The sequence below is a fragment of the Condylura cristata genome, unplaced genomic scaffold, assembly GCF_000260355.1.
Source record: "Condylura cristata isolate star-nosed mole 26May11 unplaced genomic scaffold, ConCri1.0 scaffold00021, whole genome shotgun sequence".
NCBI lineage: Eukaryota > Metazoa > Chordata > Mammalia > Eulipotyphla > Talpidae > Condylura > Condylura cristata.
In genome coordinates, this window is record NW_004567122.1 from 26645684 (window position 1) to 26664714 (window position 19031).

The 19031-nt window shown below is 51.9% G+C and overlaps 1 protein-coding gene across 2 annotated transcripts in view; it reads left to right on the top strand.

Annotated features, from left to right (window-relative positions):
• TGFBI (transforming growth factor, beta-induced, 68kDa) overlaps positions 1-15602 on the top strand; it is a 30866-nt gene extending 15264 nt beyond the window's left edge. Inside the window, exons 4-17 of one of the 2 annotated variants that reach the window (XM_004686748.2) lie at positions 57-217; positions 586-750; positions 966-1112; positions 3014-3155; positions 5657-5869; positions 6655-6792; positions 7362-7507; positions 8186-8322; positions 9128-9258; positions 11449-11573; positions 12794-12896; positions 13466-13545; positions 14564-14588; positions 15008-15602. In XM_004686748.2, coding sequence (XP_004686805.1) covers positions 57-217; positions 586-750; positions 966-1112; positions 3014-3155; positions 5657-5869; positions 6655-6792; positions 7362-7507; positions 8186-8322; positions 9128-9258; positions 11449-11573; positions 12794-12896; positions 13466-13545; positions 14564-14588; positions 15008-15048 — 1754 coding nt within the window. In that variant the 3' untranslated portion in view covers positions 15049-15602. The remainder of the gene's footprint in view (positions 1-56; positions 218-585; positions 751-965; positions 1113-3013; positions 3156-5656; positions 5870-6654; positions 6793-7361; positions 7508-8185; positions 8323-9127; positions 9259-11448; positions 11574-12793; positions 12897-13465; positions 13546-14563; positions 14589-15007) is intronic. The other variant, XM_012727689.1, reaches the window with a different exon arrangement.
• Positions 15603-19031: the final 3429 nt, after the last annotated feature.

The following is a 19031-nucleotide window of genomic DNA, read 5'->3' on the forward strand; positions in this document are numbered from 1 at the left end:
GTCCGGTTGGGGTGGGATCCACTCGTTCACCCCTCATCTTTCCTCTACCCCTGCAGCCTTGCCACTGTCAAACCTTTACGAGACCTTGGGGGTAGTTGGCTCAACCACCACTCAGCTGTACACGGACCGCACAGAGAAACTAAGGCCTGAGATGGAAGGACCCGGCAGCTTCACCATCTTTGCCCCAAGCAACGAGGCCTGGGCTTCCTTGTCAGCTGTGAGATGACTTCCTTCTGCTCAGGGGTCTCTTCCTGGGGGCTGCCTGGCTTTTCAGAGGGTGGGCTGGTGGCCATGAGGAAAGGGAGTCCAGTGAAGTCCCACTGTTGAGTGGAACGCTCCCTTGAGGCCTCAGATGAAGGCAGGACCCTTGAGCTGAAATATACACACTGGGTGGCTTGCGTGCTCCTCCCAGACAATTGAACAGACAGACCTCAGTGCTTATCAAGGATGAAAATGGTGGCCTGGGGGTCACAGGGCTTCAGAGGCATATCCCTAGGGTAGCAAGGACACATCTCTTGAATGTGGGGTCTGCAGCAACCACCCCCTCCACCACCACCACCAACAACAATCTATCCTTTCTCTTAGGAAGTGCTGGACTCTCTGGTGAGCAACGTCAACATCGAGCTGCTCAATGCCCTGCGCTACCACATGGTGGACAGACGGGTCCTGACGGACGAGCTGAAGCATGGCATGGCCCTCACCTCCATGTACCAGAACTCAAATATCCAGATCCACCACTATCCCAACGGGGTAGGGATTGGCCAGCGTTGTACTTTGCCCACTCTCTGCTGACTTGTGCTGGGATCTGAGTTTTGACCTTCAGTAGAGGACGCTGTACATAATCCTCTGCCTCCTGTAACTGCTTCTCCTCAAAGCCACATTCTGTACCGCGCACCCCTCCTGGGGCTCCATGTCTTTTGGGGCGTGTGATGTGCTAACCTCTCATCCTCGCTTCTCCTTGGCAGATCATAACCGTTAACTGTGCCCGGCTGCTGAAAGCTGACCACCATGCCACCAACGGTGTGGTGCACCTCATCGATAAGGTCATCTCCACCACCACCAACAGCATCCAGCAGATCATTGAGATTGAGGACATCTTCGAGACCCTTCGGGTGAGGCTCAGGGAAGAGACCCAGCCCAGGGACACGTAGCTACCCCACAGGAGAGGAGGATGCACCTTTGGGGGACATGGAGCAGGTTCCCCTAAAGTGCCTGTGAATATGATCAATCCTCTCATAGACACTCAGCTTAACCACGAGGAAACTTCATAGTGCTCTTCTGGAAAAGTCCTTCTTCCTGCCTTCTCCTTTGTAGAGCTTCTCTTTCCTCTGCTCCTCTGGGAAATTCAGTGATTTGTGGCTACAGCTGAACAGCTCTCTGAGCCCAGAGTGGGGAGGGCTTTCCTCCCAGATGGTGGTTCCCACATGTGAGACTAGAATAAATGGCCTGTTAGGCTGCATGATGCTTCCGGGCTACCTGTCCCCACTGAGGCCCCTGCCTCAGCTATGTGCATGCTGGTCTGGGGACCACAGAGGGGCCACCAGCAGAGTAGACACAGGAGTCTGGGGCTTGCCTTGCCACCTGGCTGGGGACAGGTCAGGGGCCACCAGAATACTGCTCCCACCGTCTGCCTCCAGGCATGTTGTACGTGTGGACTGGCAAGTGGGCCTTCCTCATGGTCACGGCTGCTCAGGGGAAAGTGGACACAGGCTGCTGCATCAGGATTTTTGCCCTGATTCAAGGAGAATTTCCTGACCACAAAAAACACCAAGTAGGAGTGGGGTAGTTCCTCCCCTGGAGATCTCCAGCTCATAGAGGCCAACACCCATGGCCCTGCTGGCATGATGTGGCGCCAGGAATGGCTGTGGACAGCTCTGGAGACCCTGGGTTTCTCAACTCTTCCCTCTGGTCTCCTTCTGGGTCTGGCAGGGAAGGGTGTCCCCAAAGTTGGTGGCGTGGTCCACTAATAACAGCTGCTCCCAACTCATCAGCTCCTCTTCCCATTTTGGTTTGGCCAGTCTTCCTTCTCTCTCCTTACCCTTTGGCTCTTCCTGATGCCCATCTTGCCTTCTGTCAATACCACACTTACTAAGAGCCAGGCGTCATGACAGGATAGAGAGGGGAACGACACCAACAAAGGTCTGCCCTGAGTGTCCTTTTATGTTTGTCTGGAGAGACAGACAGGTAGCCTTGGGTTTTGCCAAGCGTGAGATCAGTAAGTGGTGGCTCCTTCCTGGGGGGAGGCCAGTCGGGATTGGCTGGCAGTGTAGATCTCTCTGGAAAGAATGACTATGAACTGAGGCCTGAGCATGAGGCCAGTTATACAAAACGCAAGAGCAAAGCACCCCTGGCAGCAGGGCGAGCAAAAGTAAAGGCTGAGGCCAGGATCCACAGGGAGACCAGCCAGGCCAGCGCCAAGAGCACTAAAGAGCCAGAGGTGAGGTGGGAGCCAGCATCTTGCTGCTCGGCCCAGAGTCCTCCTCCATCCTGAGCGCTTCAGGAAGCCGTTCCTGCTTCTAGATCATATTCTGGCTGCTCTGTAGAGGATGCTTATGTGATCTTTACTCTCGTGGGCTCAGTCAAATAATGTTTACCCAGTAACCAATGACCATGAAAGAAAGAAAACATTTTCTTCTTGGGGTGGGATGGGGCTAGAGAGTCATTGTCAAGTTGGCCTTAGAGAGAAAGGATAATTTGGTCGAGACCCAGAGAAGGCACAGCAGCAAGGGATGCAAATTGGACTAAAGGCAGAGGGATGGCACGGGCAAAAGCCTGGAGGGGGGAGAAGTAGGACACCAGAAGTGTCTGAGAGATGCCCCATGGCTGGAGCTCTGTCCTGGTAAGGCATGGGGAGGGCATGGGGAGAGATGAGCTTTGGTTCTGCTTGTCTTTTCATGGCAGGATTCTACAAAAGCCTGCAGCTCTCCAAAGGAGTACTGGTGAGGTTGCATCTTGTCTGCAGGGAGCCCCAGAGTTTTCAGGGGAGTCTCCATCTTCTCTCCCTTCCCAACAGGCTGCCGTGGCTGCATCAGGACTCAACACGCAGCTCGAAGGGGAAGGCCCCTTCACACTCTTGGCCCCCACAAATGAAGCCTTTGAGAAGATCCCTACTGAGACCTTGAACCGGATTCTGGGCGACCCAGAGGCCCTACGCGGTGAGCACCCTCAGCTTCTGCTGGTGCCTTACGGTGACCAAGTTGAGCCCAAGGTCTGCAGTGGTCCAGACAGACTGCCACCCACCTCCTATCCCCTTTTGCTCAGCTCTGGTGCAGCAGCCAAACCCTACCCTGTTCACATGGGCAGGTGTGGAATCCAGCAACCTTTGTGTGGGGACGGAGTTGGGCTGAGGAGGGAAGCAGAGTCAGTGGTCCAGACCAGGCGCTGGCTGCGCAGGGAGTATTGCAGGCCAAGTGTAGGGAGAGCAAGGCAGGGCCTGCATCCTAGAAGTGGAAGCAGCTGGCCGACCCTTGAACTCTTGCTCTGTCTGGCCAGGGCCCTCATCCAAAGTTACAGTTAAAACTCGGCAACACAGGGGTGATTTGGTGATGGGAAACCCGTGGGGATTACAATTGAGATGAAAAAAAAAATGTGCAAAATGATGTAAAAATAAACTTTTTAATAAAAAAAAAGGAGGAATTGGTGATACAAAGGGTTAAGAAAAAAAAACTCGGCAACAATCATCTCGATAATCTTTGCTGGTCTTCCTCAGTGACCCTCTAAGTTAAGGGGTGCACTGATTAATACTGGAGCAGAGGAAAGGAGCAAGCTGGAGCAAGGTTAGGAGGGGAGATGAGCTCTGAACCCCCACTTCCCTTGATGCTCGTTGATCCCGGAGTCTTTTACATAGGGAGCTGGCCCAGGTCCCCCGTGCACCCAGACACGCTTATTCCTTCCAAATAAAGTGCAGGGGTGACTTCATTTCTTTTCAGTCTATTTAAATCTGCCTTTGAAATGTGCTATATAAAGTGCCTAATGCATGTCAGACATTTTATAAATCTAAAGCATTCTCCTTCGATGCATTCAGACATGGGAAGACCTTTTTTTTGAAAGCATACATGGGGATCTCCTGTGGCCAGACGCTGTGGGGCCTCTGTGGGGCCTGTGCCAGGGACTGAGGGCGCAGAAATGAATGCAGCACAGCCCTAGCCCTCATTGAAGTGCAGACAGGCCCTTGGAGTCTGATGTGGTGAGCGTAGTGACAGAGACCCACCCATCTTCATGGGGGTGACAGCGGGGGTCCCAGAGGCCCCTTGGAGGAGAAGAGACTCCTGCTTTTTGGCATATTTAATATTCCATTTAGAGCTATGCCTCCCTTCCCTGATAAGTTTTGTACAGAGCACACTTTATCTTCATAGCTGTCAGGACTCCTTATAAAGTGAAAGAGGAAAACATCCCAAATTTATCCCTTTCGCACATCTGTCTCTTCCGGTTCAGTAACCTGTTTGTTCAAAACTGGAACCCTCTGTTTGGGGCTGTTGCTGGCAGCCCCAAAGGGCAGGAGTCCACCACCCACAGTCTCCTGCTGTCTCTGGTGAGTGACAGATGAGCCTGTAGCAGCCCAGGCTGGTGAGCCCCGTTAAAGACTGACTTCCAGCCCTCGCCCTGCTCACCCTTGGAGTGGGTCTGGGAGGTCTCCCGGCACCCTCCGACTGTGGTCTCCAGTTTCCTTCTCTGAAGGGGGGATTAAATCCCCAGGCTCATTCCCAGAGCAGTCTCTAGCCCTCTCTCTTCCCCACTGGCCAAATCCAGCCAGCTCTGCCTTTCAGAGCTCTTGCCACTTCTCCAGAGCCAAGGCTGCAGGGCCTCCACGCTTCCTCCTGTCTGTGACAGTGTGGTTTTGGTTCCCACACTCAGTACAAATTGAAACTTGCCTCTGGGCGAACATTTGCAAGACAAAAGGCTGCAGAGAGCAGCAGTCAGGAACCTGTTCTGCTCTGAGGAGCTGGGGGCACTATCTGACTGCCCCTTCCAGCTTGCTCTGGAGTGCCCCTGCCCTCCAGGACTCTCCCTAACACAGCACATGGATGCGTAAATAAACATTGTGTTATGACTCCAGATGGGGTGGAAGGGACCTAGTTCATCACCATCCCCAACTCTAAGAGAAACCCTGGCAGCTGATAGATCGTTGGTACAATGAACAAAAACAAAATGTAGGAATAATTTAAAACCGTCACTTGCTACACTTTTGATCTTTACGTTTGTGTAAAGGATAATAACATCCCAGGGTAGACTCATTTCCCTTGTCCTTGAAGTTCAAGTCCTAATAAGCGACTTCCTAAAGTTTGTTGGACACTGACTCTGTTGTCAGGCACTGAGTGGGGTGCCTTACATTCTGAATGTCATGTCACCCTTATTCCAGCCCCAAAAAAATGACTGCTATTTCTTCACTCTTGTGTGATGAGGCAGTTGAAACTCAGAGTCCTGTCTTGTCCAGAGTCCCATAGCCAGTAGGTGACTAAGCTGAGATTCAGTCAGGCAGCCTGAGAGATTCAGGAGGCAGGAGAGGAGCAGGGTCCAAGCCCTGGGGTGCCCAGTCCTGTCTGAAGGTCAGCATCAGAGAGAGTAGAATGCTTGCCATCACCAGCAGGTCCCAAGCTGACCTCTGGGGTCAGCCTGCTGTGGGCCTGACTTCACTCCTATGCTGTTTGACCCCCAGACCTGCTGAACAACCACATCCTGAAGACGGCCATGTGTGCAGAAGCCATTATTGCAGGGATGTCTGTGGAGACCCTGGAGGGTACCACGCTGGAGGTGGGCTGCAGTGGGGACAAGCTCACCATCAATGGGAAGGCCATCATCTCCAATAAAGATGTCCTGGCCACCAACGGTGTGATCCACTTAATCGACGAGCTGCTCATCCCTGACTCAGGTCAGCCAGTCTACCATCCATGATGGCAGGACAGGGGGCTTGGGGCTCACCAGGAACTCTTTCCCACCTGCCCCCACTGCACAGCCCCTCAGCAAAGAAGACCTGGGGCCCAGAGGGTGGAGGTTAGCTTGTGAGGAGACTCAAGCTGCAGGCATGAAATTTCAGATACTATCTTGGAGGCAGTAGGGAGCCATAGAAGGCGTCTGGGGAGGGAGTGGCTGGTCCAGAGTCTTTCAGACCTGCCTGCTCTAGTTGGCACCCATAGAGAGCACCCTGCTGACTTCAGAGTGTTCCTTTCTCAATGGTGCGCAAGCCATTCAAATGTCACTGACCCAAGAGAAATGACTGCATGGACTTTGACATGTTTCGTTGAGCTTTCTAGCCCCATTCTGAAATTCCAGGGAGGTCCATGTCCAGGAGTGGAGGAATTTCACAGGAAATAAACCAAAACAGACAGCATCCTTTCTATAGCTGTGGTCACCGGCTATATCTACCCTCCAGCAGCCGTGACACAGTGTCCCCAGCATCAGACAGTTCCTTGACCAAGGCCTGGGCATGGAGGCTGATCTCTGCAAAGTGAACCTCACCTCTCTTCCCGGGCCAGTGAGATTTTCTGGGCAACTGTTCCTGCGATGACACAAGCCCATTGTGCCACAGCCACATTCAGAGGGGTTATTGACTCACGAGGTGACATTCCTGCTGATGTGTGTCATGCTCTGGGGTGGATGAATGATAAATGAAAACAGCACTTTTAACTTTTGAACCCACTGTCTTCTTCCTTGTAGCCAAGACGCTATTTGAGTTGGCCACGGAGTCTGACGTTTCCACAGCCATTGACCTTTACAGACAAGCCGGCCTTGGCAGTCATCTCTCCGGAAATGAGCGGTTGACTCTCCTGGCCCCCCTGAATTCTGTATTCAAAGGTAATGTGGGGAGGCTTCCCTGTTGCTTTGTCTCCGGGGGCAGCTGCCTCGTGGCTGTCAGCGCCACCACTCTGTCCAATTTACAGCACCCCGCGGAACCTTAGCGCTTCCACCCAGCTCAACCGAAAGCAGATGTGACTTCATCAGAAACTTCTGTTGTTTCATTTGGCAGAGCAGAGCATGCATTTGGGGATCTGATGCTCGGAATTTCAGAATTTGCATCTGTCAGGAGAGTGGAACACTCCCTCATCTTTTTGTTTTCAGGGCCTGTTGCCAGCGTGAGAGCAGGGGGTCAGCGTGAGGGTGCAGCCTTGGGAGGGCAGACACGGCCGTGTACCTCTGTGCCTTCAGGGCAGGGCTCCAACACGCTTGGTTATCTACACCTTCTCTTGTTTTTTAATTTGCAGAGGATGCCAGATGTCCAAGAGTATTGGCGGCCTTGCTTGATTTCTCAACCTTCATTTCCAAACCCGAGGAGGGGAGGGCGGGCCTTCTCACTGTATTTGTGTCTCATTCTCTCCGTCTCCGGAGCACGCTGTGGGCCTGCCATGCCTTCTCTTCTGTTACAGATGGAACCCCGCCCCTTGATGCCCACACCAAGACTTTGCTTCTGAACCATATGGTTAAAGATCAGCTGGCCTCCAAGTATCTGTACCACGGACAGACCCTGGACACCCTGGGTGGCAAAAAACTCAGAGTCTTTGTTTATCGAAATGTAAGTTCTGGGTTCTCACCTTTGTCTCACCTTTAAGAAATGTTGGTGTAAACAGAAATAAAGTCCCCAATAAGCAGGAACTTACATGAGCACTGGTTTCTAGCAAGGGAAGAAGTAATCTCTGGAAAGTATATACCAAAATAGGACCCTGCCGAAGGATTAGATTCTCCACATCTGGGCGCCTTTGGGAAGAGGCTGCACACCTGTACCCTGGTGCCGTTGGCTCATCCGCCTTGAGTGCAGAGGGATGAACGGAGGGAGCAGGGGTGGAGGTCTTGAATCCTTCTAGTTTCAATGAGGAGAAGCTACGCAGCATGGCCATCCTTGAACAGAAAGGTTCTCTCTTCTCTTCTTTCATCTCTTCTGTCTCTTTACGCCCACAGCTACCTTAGAATATCAAACAGGAAGCACAACCCAAAATGGCCCTGGCCTGGGACCAACTAGCACGGCTGTAGTCAGGATACTCTAACAGGATACTCTCATATGGAGTCTGTGTGACTTCACTGGGGCCTCTGTAGCCATGCTTTCTTTAGAGAAAACACACCATTTTATTTTAGTCTTAAAGACGCATCCCAGCACTGATTCATGGATTACTGTTGTCAGCACAGGCCCCCCAAAAATCAGAAGGTCCCTAATATCGGGGGTTACCTATCCTTTCTCGGCCCCTCTTCCGCACAGAGCTTGTGCATCGAGAACAGCTGCATTGCTGCCCACGACAAGAAGGGGCGATATGGAACTCTGTTCACCATGGACCAGGTGCTGACACCCCCAATGGGGACCGTCATGGACATCCTGAAGGGTGACCGTCGCTTCAGGTAAGCAGTCCCGCCTCACCCAGGGGTCATGCTGGGGTTGTCCGCTGGGTCTCAGCTGTTTGTCCAGTTCCCCTGACTCCAGAATAACATTGTCATGACCTTACAAGCTTGGGGTGTGGAAAGGATGAGGGTCACCTTGAAAGCTCACGTTGAGAAAGTTTTCTTCTGTGTGTGTGAGCCTCAAATCCAGAGGAAACAGGGAGGGGGGTTGCGTCATTACTACAGAAGTGCAAGGAAAACATCACACTTCTATTTTTGAGTCCCAAGTAAGCAGAGTGCACTGGGTTTTAAATGTGTGATGGGTCTGTCACTGTCTGCAGTGGCTGCTTAATGCACCTGCGGGTTCCTGAAGCTCTCCTCAGGCTCCCGTCTCACTTTGTGTCCTCCTTGCCCCACCCTCCCCATGTCACCTTGCTCATTCATGGGTGATATCATGTTGAATGCTTCCGGCCCCTGAGTTTAGCTCCCCGGGGGACCACCCATACTCTACCCTCCCTAGAATCCCAGCCCCAGGGCCCAGTGGCTCAGCCAGGTTCTCAGTCCACCATGCCTCTGACCTGTCCCTTCCTCCTACCTCCCCTTCTCACCCCTCCCCCCAGCTTCTGACTTCCGGCCTTTCAGCTGAGCTTGGCCTTTTTGAAGGGAGAAGATGGCTGGCCTCCTTCCCTCTTTGGGCAGGGGGAGGGGGCAAGAACCAAAAGGGGTGGGAACCCCAGTGGTCTGGGTTCCACCTGCCACAGAAATGAGGTACTTGGGAGATGGTGGCCCTCTCCCACCACAGGTGACACTTTCTGTGCCTCCGTAGCATGCTGGTAGCCGCCATCCAGACTGCAGGGCTGACAGAAACTCTCAACCGGGAAGGGGTCTACACAGTCTTCGCTCCCACTGACGAAGCCTTCCAAGCCATGGAGCCAGAAGAACTGAACAAACTCTTGGGTAAAGACCAGATGAAGCACGTGTTCACTTCTTTTAAGTACCTATGTGGGCCAGGTCCCCACAGGAAACAGCTGCATGTTACAAAGGAATTTAATGACAAGACTGCAGAGGTGTGGGCAGGGTGAGGGGAACCAGCAAGACACGATGACGCCCATGGACGGGCAGCCACCCAGAAGCCAGGGAGAGCCAGTGCCTCGGAGGAGGGGGGCAGGGCAGTAGCCAGAGCCACATGCAGCTGCTGTGAGGTCCAGACAAGGGGGCCACATGTGCCCTCAGCCTCCCTCTCCTCCTGCTTCCCAGTTGCTGGCCAGACTCCTGCAAGCCAATTACAGGAGGGCAGGGAGCCTGCATGAGGCCATTCACAGCGGTTAGCCTACCTGGGCACCAGCCAGGCAGAGAAGAGTGGACAGGAACTGAGTGTGCAAAGCCACCAGCCCCTTTGCCAGGGGGCTAATAAAGAAGCCATTTGCTGCATCAGGTGACCTCAGGATGAAAGCTTTACCAAGAAGCTGGTCAGACCTGGAGGCAGCTAGTTGAGGCCTTCAGTGGTGAAGAGCTTGGACTCCCAGGTCACCTGAAAGCTGGTTCACATTCCAGCGCTAGCATCTCCCACTTGGTGACCACTAGCAAATGTGTCAGCTCACTGAGTCTCAGTCTCCTCACTAGAGAAGGAGTGTGAGAGTACCTTGCTCAGTGTGCTGTGAAGATTAAATGAGCACAGTGCAGGGGTCCTTGTCAACAGTGACTGACCTGAGGGGGAACGGGATGGGGTTTGGGTCTGATGATGCCCATGCAAGACACTTCCGCTCCTCACAAAAACTGAACCTGGGAGGAGGAGGAGGAAGGACCTCGACTGGGCCCCACATCAGGGACAGCTCCCTCCCCACTCTGATGCAGGAGCAAAGAACGTTCAGGCTGCTGGCAGCTGTGAGCCGAATTTGTGTCCTGTTTAATTTTCTTTACCACTGCCCAAATGCCTATGTCTCTGATGCTGACGTATGTTCCTGAGAAAAGGGGAGAAGTTCATTTAGAACATAAACTTTCCATCCTCTCCCTATCCAGCAGGAATGGAATATTCCCCAGGTGGCCTGGGCCTGCTTGGCTAGCCTTTCATTTTTATTTGTGTGGAAGCAGAGGAGGGATACAGGAAAAGCCTCCCAAACCCTGCCTCCCCCAGCACCCCTGGAGTGGGAGTGTTAGGGACCTCAGAAGAAGGTCCTTCACAGCCCCCCACAGCCTGGCCAGGCTCAGCGCCTTCAGGCTGCATTTCTGTGGAAGGGAAGCTCCTTCCAGCTCCAGGTTCTGGGTGTTTAGAAATCCCTTGTTACCTGGTGGCCCTGTTCTGTGACACAAACGTGGCCTTGTCATTAACCAAATGAACTCTCCAGAATGCTTTAAAACTTCCTGCATTCTCAGTTTTGAGATGCTAGAAATAACCATGCACAAGCCCTGGGGAAATCCAGCCATTTGGCTGGTCATGTGAGTTAGCAGGGGCTGTCTCGGCAGAGAGGAGAGGGCAGCTGGAAGCCTTGAGAAGCGCCTCCTACACTTAATTTGGGAAATGCCGGTGCACCTTTGTGAGTAATCGCAAGTTTTCCCCCGTTGGTGGAGAGACTGATGTGGGCTGGAAAGAATGCTGAGGCGTGCGGGGAGCGAAGCTGTGGAGGGGATGCCCCCCTGAGTCCTGATCTCATCGGCTCCATAGCTCCTCCAGAGTACAGCTGTTGACTCTTTTAAGTCCTCCCTTCAGGAAACAGCCGTCTCAGAATATGCATTTGAGGGTAGAATGTGTAAATATTTCACTACTGTTATAACTGTCGGGAGCCATGCTGATGATGAAATGTCCCAGATGCCGGGGCTGGAAAGGCTCCTGGCTTTCCAAGCAAATATTTAGTTCATTGAACATGAGTCAGACTCACAGTATGGATTAACTCCTTCTCAGCCTTGCAGGGCACTTGTACCTTACTCAGCAGCCCGAATGCAGGGCATCTGTGGCTATAGGCATGTGCTTGTGCCCCTGTTAGGCAAGTGGTGGGTCAAAGGACAGAGCAGGTGCCAGTGAGGACTGTTTCCTGGACAGAGTGTTCTCCATCTTGGGGGTGCTCACTTGCATGTTCTGAAGGCTTTCTTTGACCACACCAGTCACCAACCTTCGAATTAATTCATTCTGTTTTTCTCGCAAATCTGCAGGCAATGCCAAAGAACTCGCCAATATCCTGAAATACCACATTGGTGACGAAATCCTGGTCAGTGGAGGCATTGGGGCCCTGGTGCGGCTGAAGTCTCTCCAAGGCGATAAGCTGGAAGTCAGCTCAGTAAGTGACTCTGAAAATGAAAGGGCTGGTTGTGGCCTGCCACCGGGCTTCCAGGGCACATCTTTCCCCTGAACAACATTCTAAACACACATAACACACACACACACACACACACCAACAGAGATGCATCTTGAATCTCTGAGTTTGCTTTTCCCAAAGAAAGAAAAGGGCTTTCAGGAATTTAAGAGAGATTATAGTTAGACATGAGTAAGGCCCTCCAGATTTGTGGAGGAACAAAGCATCAATTTGGCATCCAAGAGAGGCTATTAGCTCTTCCTTCCCTTAAGGAGATGATAGGCAATTACTCATATGATTTGCGAGATAAATCCCCAGTTGTCTTCCTACCACCCCCTACACCAAGGACTCACTGAGCTACACCTTGAACCAGGTAACCGTAAGAGGTGTTTTTTGTTTGTTTGTTTGTTTTCTGTGAGTTAATGATTCTGGTTCTACTGTGGAACTGGTTCAGAGAGTCCCTACCTGGAAGAGAAAGAACAGACAGCTTCCATGGCCACCCTAACTTCAACCACTGACTGCCCCTGGGGAGGGACCACTTAGCAGTCTGTGGCTTGGCTTCTTCTCCTGGCCACTCTGGCCTGACCTTCTGCCATGCCTCTGCTCACTGGTTTCCCTCGAGTGTGGGAAGGTATGGACATGAATGACGTGTTTGACATCCCCTGGCAATTTTCCAGCTCCTAGATTTGGGTGTTAGGGTTCTGTCTGTCACAGGCTTCTACTCTCCCTGCCACCTAGGAACTGTCACATGGGTCATTTAGGTGCCTGAGATAGATTCAGGATGGGCGAGGAAAATTGAGATTGGGATTGCGGAGTAGGAAGAGCCTATCACTCAGGATCCTACCGGAGGCTGGCCTCACTTCCCAGATGTCACACCTGTTGAGCTTGAAGGAGGCCGGTGGCTGCTCCTGAGTCTCAGTTTTCTGGTAAGTGGGCCGGTATCTGCCTCCTCACCGTTACACGCTCCTGGGAGAACTAAGTAAATAACACAAAGGAGGGTTTTATGGATTATAATAGGCTGTGTCTACACACGGGATAAGAACTAATCCTCAAAATGAAGGTCTGCAGCAGGCAAGGACTGTTCTGTTCCCCAGAGTGTCCCCACATTTAGCATCTGGCATGGCATCTAGAAGTGCTAGCAAACATTCACTGAATGAATATAAGTATGTGTTATAAACAGTAATGCTTGTGCCTTTTTCTCCCAGAAAAACAATGCCGTGTGTGTCAATAAAGAGCCCGTCGCTGAAGTTGATATCATGGCCACCAATGGCGTGATCTATGCTATCTCCAGTGTCCTGCAGCCGCCAGGTAAGGTCCTGCAGGTATCACCTTCCCACTGAGTCTGCTTCTAGAAGGTATTACTTCTCACTGTGTGGCCTCTCGTGCTCGATACAAAAGTTGCCCTTAGCCTAGATAAGAATAATATGTGTCACTCTCATGGAGCCCCTTGGCCGGCATCATTGTGGCTAATTGAAGCAAATTAGGAACTTGGTTTCAAATGCACAGTGCCAGGGCACTCCAGCCCACATTACTCCTTGCTGAATCACTGCAGCTCTGCTCAGACACCGCCCAGTTGTTTGTTACTTGTGGATCCTGTGGACATGGATCAAAGCACCCTTAAAGCATCTCACCTCGTGTGAGCTCTCTTTGACTCCTGTAAAGTTCTGCTTGAGTCCAGCTTCTGTTCTTTCTTATATCTTCACCGTTCTTTGAGCCCTGTCCCCACTGGTCAAATTCCACATGAGTTAGGAAAAGTTATAAAAGAAAAATTCACTGAAAATGTAAACCAGAAAGTCCAACAGTGCCCTCAGTCATGGTTTTGTGAAGGCATGCTAATTTTTCTCTCCCACCCAAGCCGCCTTTTCTTTCCTCTCCAGCCAACAGACCTCAGGAACGAGGGGATGAACTTGCAGACTCCGCATTTGAAATCTTCAAACAGGCATCAGCGTTTTCCAGGGTAAGATGCATGCCAGCTGTACCTGTGACCTAAGCAGCTGAGGGTCTTCTGCTTAGGTCCAGGGAAGGGGTTTCCTGGACCTTTGTCTTCCTTGGCTGTTTCCCCAAGGCTCTCTCTAAACTTCTCCCAGTTCCCTTTGAGAAAGCCTCAGTGGTACCCTGTGTAGCATTCAGAAAAAAGAAGCCTGGAAGCTGCTGCTTCCTTTGTGGGCAGAAGCCCAGGCCTTCAATCTAACACCCCTAAAGCTCAGTCCATGGGAAAGCCACTGCTGGTAAGAACAGATAGAATTCTGGAACCCATGTAGCCAAGAAAGGACTCTGCCGTATGGTAACCTGACTTGGCTCGCACTCTTCTGCTTCCTCTGACATGACCCATTGTGGGTGCTGGTGGGCTTTCCAGGGCAGTGGTGCGGACCCCAGATACAGGCAACTGAGCTAGCTATGTGTCAGGGGACTGAGCTAGCTGTGTGTGTGGATCTCCTTCCACATCCCACTCAGAACTTCTGACTTTTCTCTGCTTTTCTTCCTACTCATCACCTTGCCCAGGGCCCAGGAGCCCCACCCAGGTTCGTGCTGTTTCAGGTCAGGCAGAACCCTTTAGGAATGGGGGTGCCTTGCAGAAGGTTTCCAGAAAAGAAACTGCAGAAGGCAAACCTGAACACAGAGCTGGAATATGCCCCTTTACTTGGGCCAGAGCCTCTCTCTAGTGCCTCTAAGAAGAATCCTTCACCCTGAGCACCTCCTTCTGAGAGTCAGCCGGGGTGCCATCGCAGCTCCCCAAGCCCTAGGCTGTAGTCCTCGTGAAAGTTCACCTTTGGGGTCTCCCATACATGCCCAACTCAGACTCCTTGTGGTAGGGGCCTGCAAGCCCAGCTGAGGTGTTCCCCAGGGCATTCCAACCTCCTTCTTTACCCTCAGAATTTTTTATGAGTAGGGGTGGCAATGGGCAAAGCCACTGACATGAGCAGGTGCAGGTATAAGTTTCTCTAGAAAACCTGACACCTTGTGTTTTCTTTCAGGCTTCCCAGAGCTCTGTGAAACTAGGTAAGTCTGGTCTGACTTGAAGTCTTCGGTAGGCTCCTGTGGGCCTTACCCCCAAATAGGCCCAAGTCTGCCACCTGCTGTAGAGAGATAAGAACGTCATAGTGAAGGAAACAAACCTGGCCTTTGGGGCCAGACAGAATCTCTTTCCCTTCTCCAGAAGATGGAGCCTGGGAACATTGCTCAGAGCTTGGTGGGACCCCATGGTGATGACATGGTTCCTAGCTGATAGATAGAGAAAATTGCAGTTCAGAACTTCAGAAACTTGAGTCCAGTATGAAATTTCACAGACACAAAAGCACCAGCTGTGTAGAGGAAAGTGGTGAAAGAAGGATGCTTGACCCTCATCTCATGATTCTGGCAGTGTCCTAGACGAAGAGAAGTCAGCATCTTTTTTTACCTTTCAACCTTCTGTCTTCCAGCCCCCGTCTATCAGCGGCTATTAGAGAGAATGAAGCACTAGTGCAAGGTCCGCAGGAGGAATACACGTCGGTAGCTCCCGTCAACTTCTCTCGGTTTGCAAAGAAACTGAATGTTTTTGAACCAAATATCACACATCAATGTACATGGGCCACACACTATGAGACCTGAGCCTTGGGTGGGTAGTGGGGAGAGAGGAAAGACCCGGCCCCTCCAACATGGCTGTTCACCCACCGCATGCAGAGGTCTGGATGTTGCTGCCTGGCACTCACTTCCAGAATGGACCTGTCCTACATGTGGAATCTCCTGCCTATGCCACGTGCTCTGGAAAAGAAGTGTAGTGGAGCTCACAAAACATGAATCAAGCAAGCTGGCATTACAGGGAGTCCTGGCACAGGTTTTGTAAAGCTCTTTCCCAGCTGGAGAAATGGCACCATTATAAGCTATGAGTTGAACTGTTCTTTCAAGCGTGTCTCACACCACGTGGCTCGGACACTCCTGCGTGGCCCTGTCCAGGTAGAAAGAGAGGGTTGGGAGAGCCCGCAGAGCCAGGATTCCCCAGGTGTGGCAGAGCCTGGTGTGTTTGTAATAATAAAACCAAAGAAACATACTCCTGCATGGATGGGACCTGTGTGTTCACAGGAGCCAGGTCTCTGTTCCTGGGGCTGAGCTGCTGCTTCGTGCTGAGCTCTCACCTAGAGCGGTTGGGCAGGGAGCCCTGAGGGACTTCTTCATTTCTGTCTCCACCAGCCCTGGGGTCTGGGGTCCTCAGTCTTCACTTCTCCATTTAGGCGTGAGCCCTTTGCCTTCCTTCCAACAGTGCCACCCCCGCCTGTGCTGGACTTTGGAATTTTCCCTGGGCACCACCCTGTGAAGTGGTTGCTGGCACAGCCATTATCCAGAGGAGGCTCAGGAAGGGGAGAGCAACTGATAATGTAGGAAACAGCCGGCGGAGGCTAAAACCCATGTCACCTGTGTCCCAGCCACCACCATTTGACAAATCCAGGTTTCACAGGCTCAGACCCTCTTTACCAGCCCACTTTCAAACCTATTCCTGGTTTGTTTTTTCATCCTCTCCATCTCAAAGTGTCCTCAGCTCCGAGAGGCAGTATAGCATGGCTGTGGCAATGCAGCCACCACTGCCCCCTACTTGTGTGCCCTTGGGTCTGCCAACCTCTCTGTGCTCCACATCTTCATCTGTAGTAGAGGATGACTACTGTATGTACTGCATAGGCATCAGAGGATGAAATGACCCCCACTCCCAACCACCCCAAAAAAAAGCCTGCTGCAGAGCTGCGTATCCTTATTTTGACACTTTGTCAGGGGCTGTTTGAGGTTTGAGGGCCTTTTGAAAAAGGCAGCCCATTTTCCAGAGAGTGGGACAGCCCCATCCTCCATTCTTCTCGAGGCCAAGGCTGACTCACTCCAGCAGGTGGGGCTCATATCACTTACTGCACCCCAGGACCCACAACCAGAGCTGTCTGAGCTCGACTTCTGGGTCTGGACACCACTGCTGGAAACAGAGCCATGGACCAGTAGGTATGTCATTCCTTCATTCATTCCGCAAATATTTGTGTCAGCCGCCACAGAGGTGGGCTTGGCCTCCTCTGGGAGAGAAAATGGCTAAGCCTGGCATTGCCACCTGCCTATGCTCGTGGACTCTGAAGGACAGCCCTGCAGTTCTGAGACAGAAGGTGAAGGAAGGAATCTGAGGAAGTGGGGCTGGTGGAAGGGACACCCAGGAGTTCTGCCCATGGGAAGAGGTGAGAGGAATTGGAGGAGCTAAACAGGAAAGAAGGGTCAGGCTCAGGAAGGGACCCATGTGGTGAGTATTAGCCTCTGGGCCCCACAGCGCTGCCCTGCACTCCCTGCCCGATGGCCATGCGTCTCTGCCAGTGATGACCTGGCACATGCTGGGTATCCTGCAGCTATGCGTCTCTTTGAACCCTCAGGAAGGGCTGGTCATTACATGCCTGGGCATTACAAGACAACCTCAGAACCAAAGGAGTGATTTGTATAAACTTTTAAAGATCCTTTCATTTAAAACAATGTCATAGGAGTCCTTAAAAATCCCCAAGTCCCTTCTCTTCCTGTGACCCAATCCCAGCCCTGTTCCCAACAATAGGGTGAGGGCTCAACTGTATTCAGCTCTCTCCAGAGAGTCCTCGTGACTAAGGACCATGCCCAATCCTTGTCCTGCTTTGTAGCCAAAGAGGGTGGAGTCCCCTTTGGGGGCTCCTAAACATCTCCTTTCTTTTTCTACGGGAGACCCAAGCTTAGCATTAGGTACTGCCATGGGACAGACAGTAAAGGCTGAGTTCCCCAGAGTGGGTGACTACTGGGGAGATATGTGTGCCTTCCCTGCACCCCCTCACCAGAACAGAGGGCAGCCATCCCAGAAGGAGGTTGCTGAGGCCCTCTCTGAGACTTGTGATCTGAGCCTCATCCAGAAAGAGAAGGAAGGGAAAGGGTGTCTGCTTGGTTCCCTTATCTCTGCTCTCGCTCTGGACCTCCTAGGCCTCTAGGGTATAGAGAGTATTACAAAGGCCTTCTTCAGTGGGGTTCAAGGGTCTTCCAACCTGAGTGTGCCTTCTCCATGCTGAAGGCAGCTGCCTAAAACTAGCCCAATGAGCCAGCTGGAGGCTAGCTCACCTATACTATAGTCCAGTAGAGGGGCTGATGCATTGGACCACACTTAAATATATTCCCTCTTCTCATCCTCATTTTGTTCCTATGAAATAAATAAGTACTGGTAGAATTCTCAGTTTATAGCTGTGGAAATGGAAACTTAGCAATAAAGTCACTTGCCAGGTCACAGAATAGGAAGAGGCTAGACATAGAACTGACTCGGGGGCTCCAGGCTCTACCCTCTTAAACTCTCTGCCCCTCTGCCTCACCCAGGGTCCACGAGGAGGCGTCCAGGCAGCCTCAGCAAATAGGGTATGGGTGTCTTGGTGGTCAGAAAGGATTCCAAGGGCTCCCCACCCACCTCCCCTGCTCCTGAGAAGCCCCAGTAGGGCACAGCCTAGACCTTTACTTGTTCACTTGCCGCAGAGTTGGGGCGGGTGAACAACAGCTAGGTTGCCCTTGGTACCACGTGGATATCAGGAAACTGGAGAACAATTTCTCACGCAGAGGAAATGCCTCCATACTTAGAATCATAATTTAGTGTCATGCTCTGAGAGAAGCTTCCCAGAATATTGTGCTCTGAAATCTTTCCAAAGCCAGGAGAGAAGGCCAGGGAATGAGGGATGGGCCTGATACCCTGTCTGAGAAGTCAGCTGGGGTCATCTCTGGCATCCCTATCTGGCAAGGAACCATCCACTCCATGGAATCCTTGGCCAATTCCCTGACTAAGTCAGTTCAGAGAAGTGTTGGGGGAATGGGAGTGTGGAGCAACCACACACATGCGCACGCACACACACACACACACACGCTCTCAAATATACTCTCAGTGCACTCATCCGTTGACCTACACTGTTTGGCCCACAGTGTCACACTCTCTCACATGGACCTGTGAAGCCCAAGGTAGCCTTGGGCCTGGGTAACTTCACACCCTCTGGAGTGCGGAGGGGTTGAATCAGGAAGAAGACAGCAGCTCAGGTATTGTCGTCCCACCAGAAACTTACACTCTGACCTTGGGTCTGTTGGAAGGGATTCCACAGAGCCAACTACACACAGGCCAGCTGTGTTGTTCATGGTCAGTCAAGATAGAGGGCTAGAGACAGTGGTAACATTGGAGATGAAAGAACATGGAAGAAGTTGACATGTTTTGGGAGGCAGAACAGACAACTTGAAGATGGTATGGAGGGAAGGGTAGAGCAGAGGGTTCAAGGATGATGCTAAGATTTTCTCCTTGAACAATTGGGGGTGATGCCATTTGTTTTCTGAGGTGCAGAATAATGGGAAGAAGCTGCTAGTAGATGAAACTAAGAGTTCTAATTTGGGTATTTTAAGTTGGGGGTCCAATTAACCAAGTAGGATGTCAAAAAAGCTGTTAGATAACCAACCCCAGAGCTGAGGAAA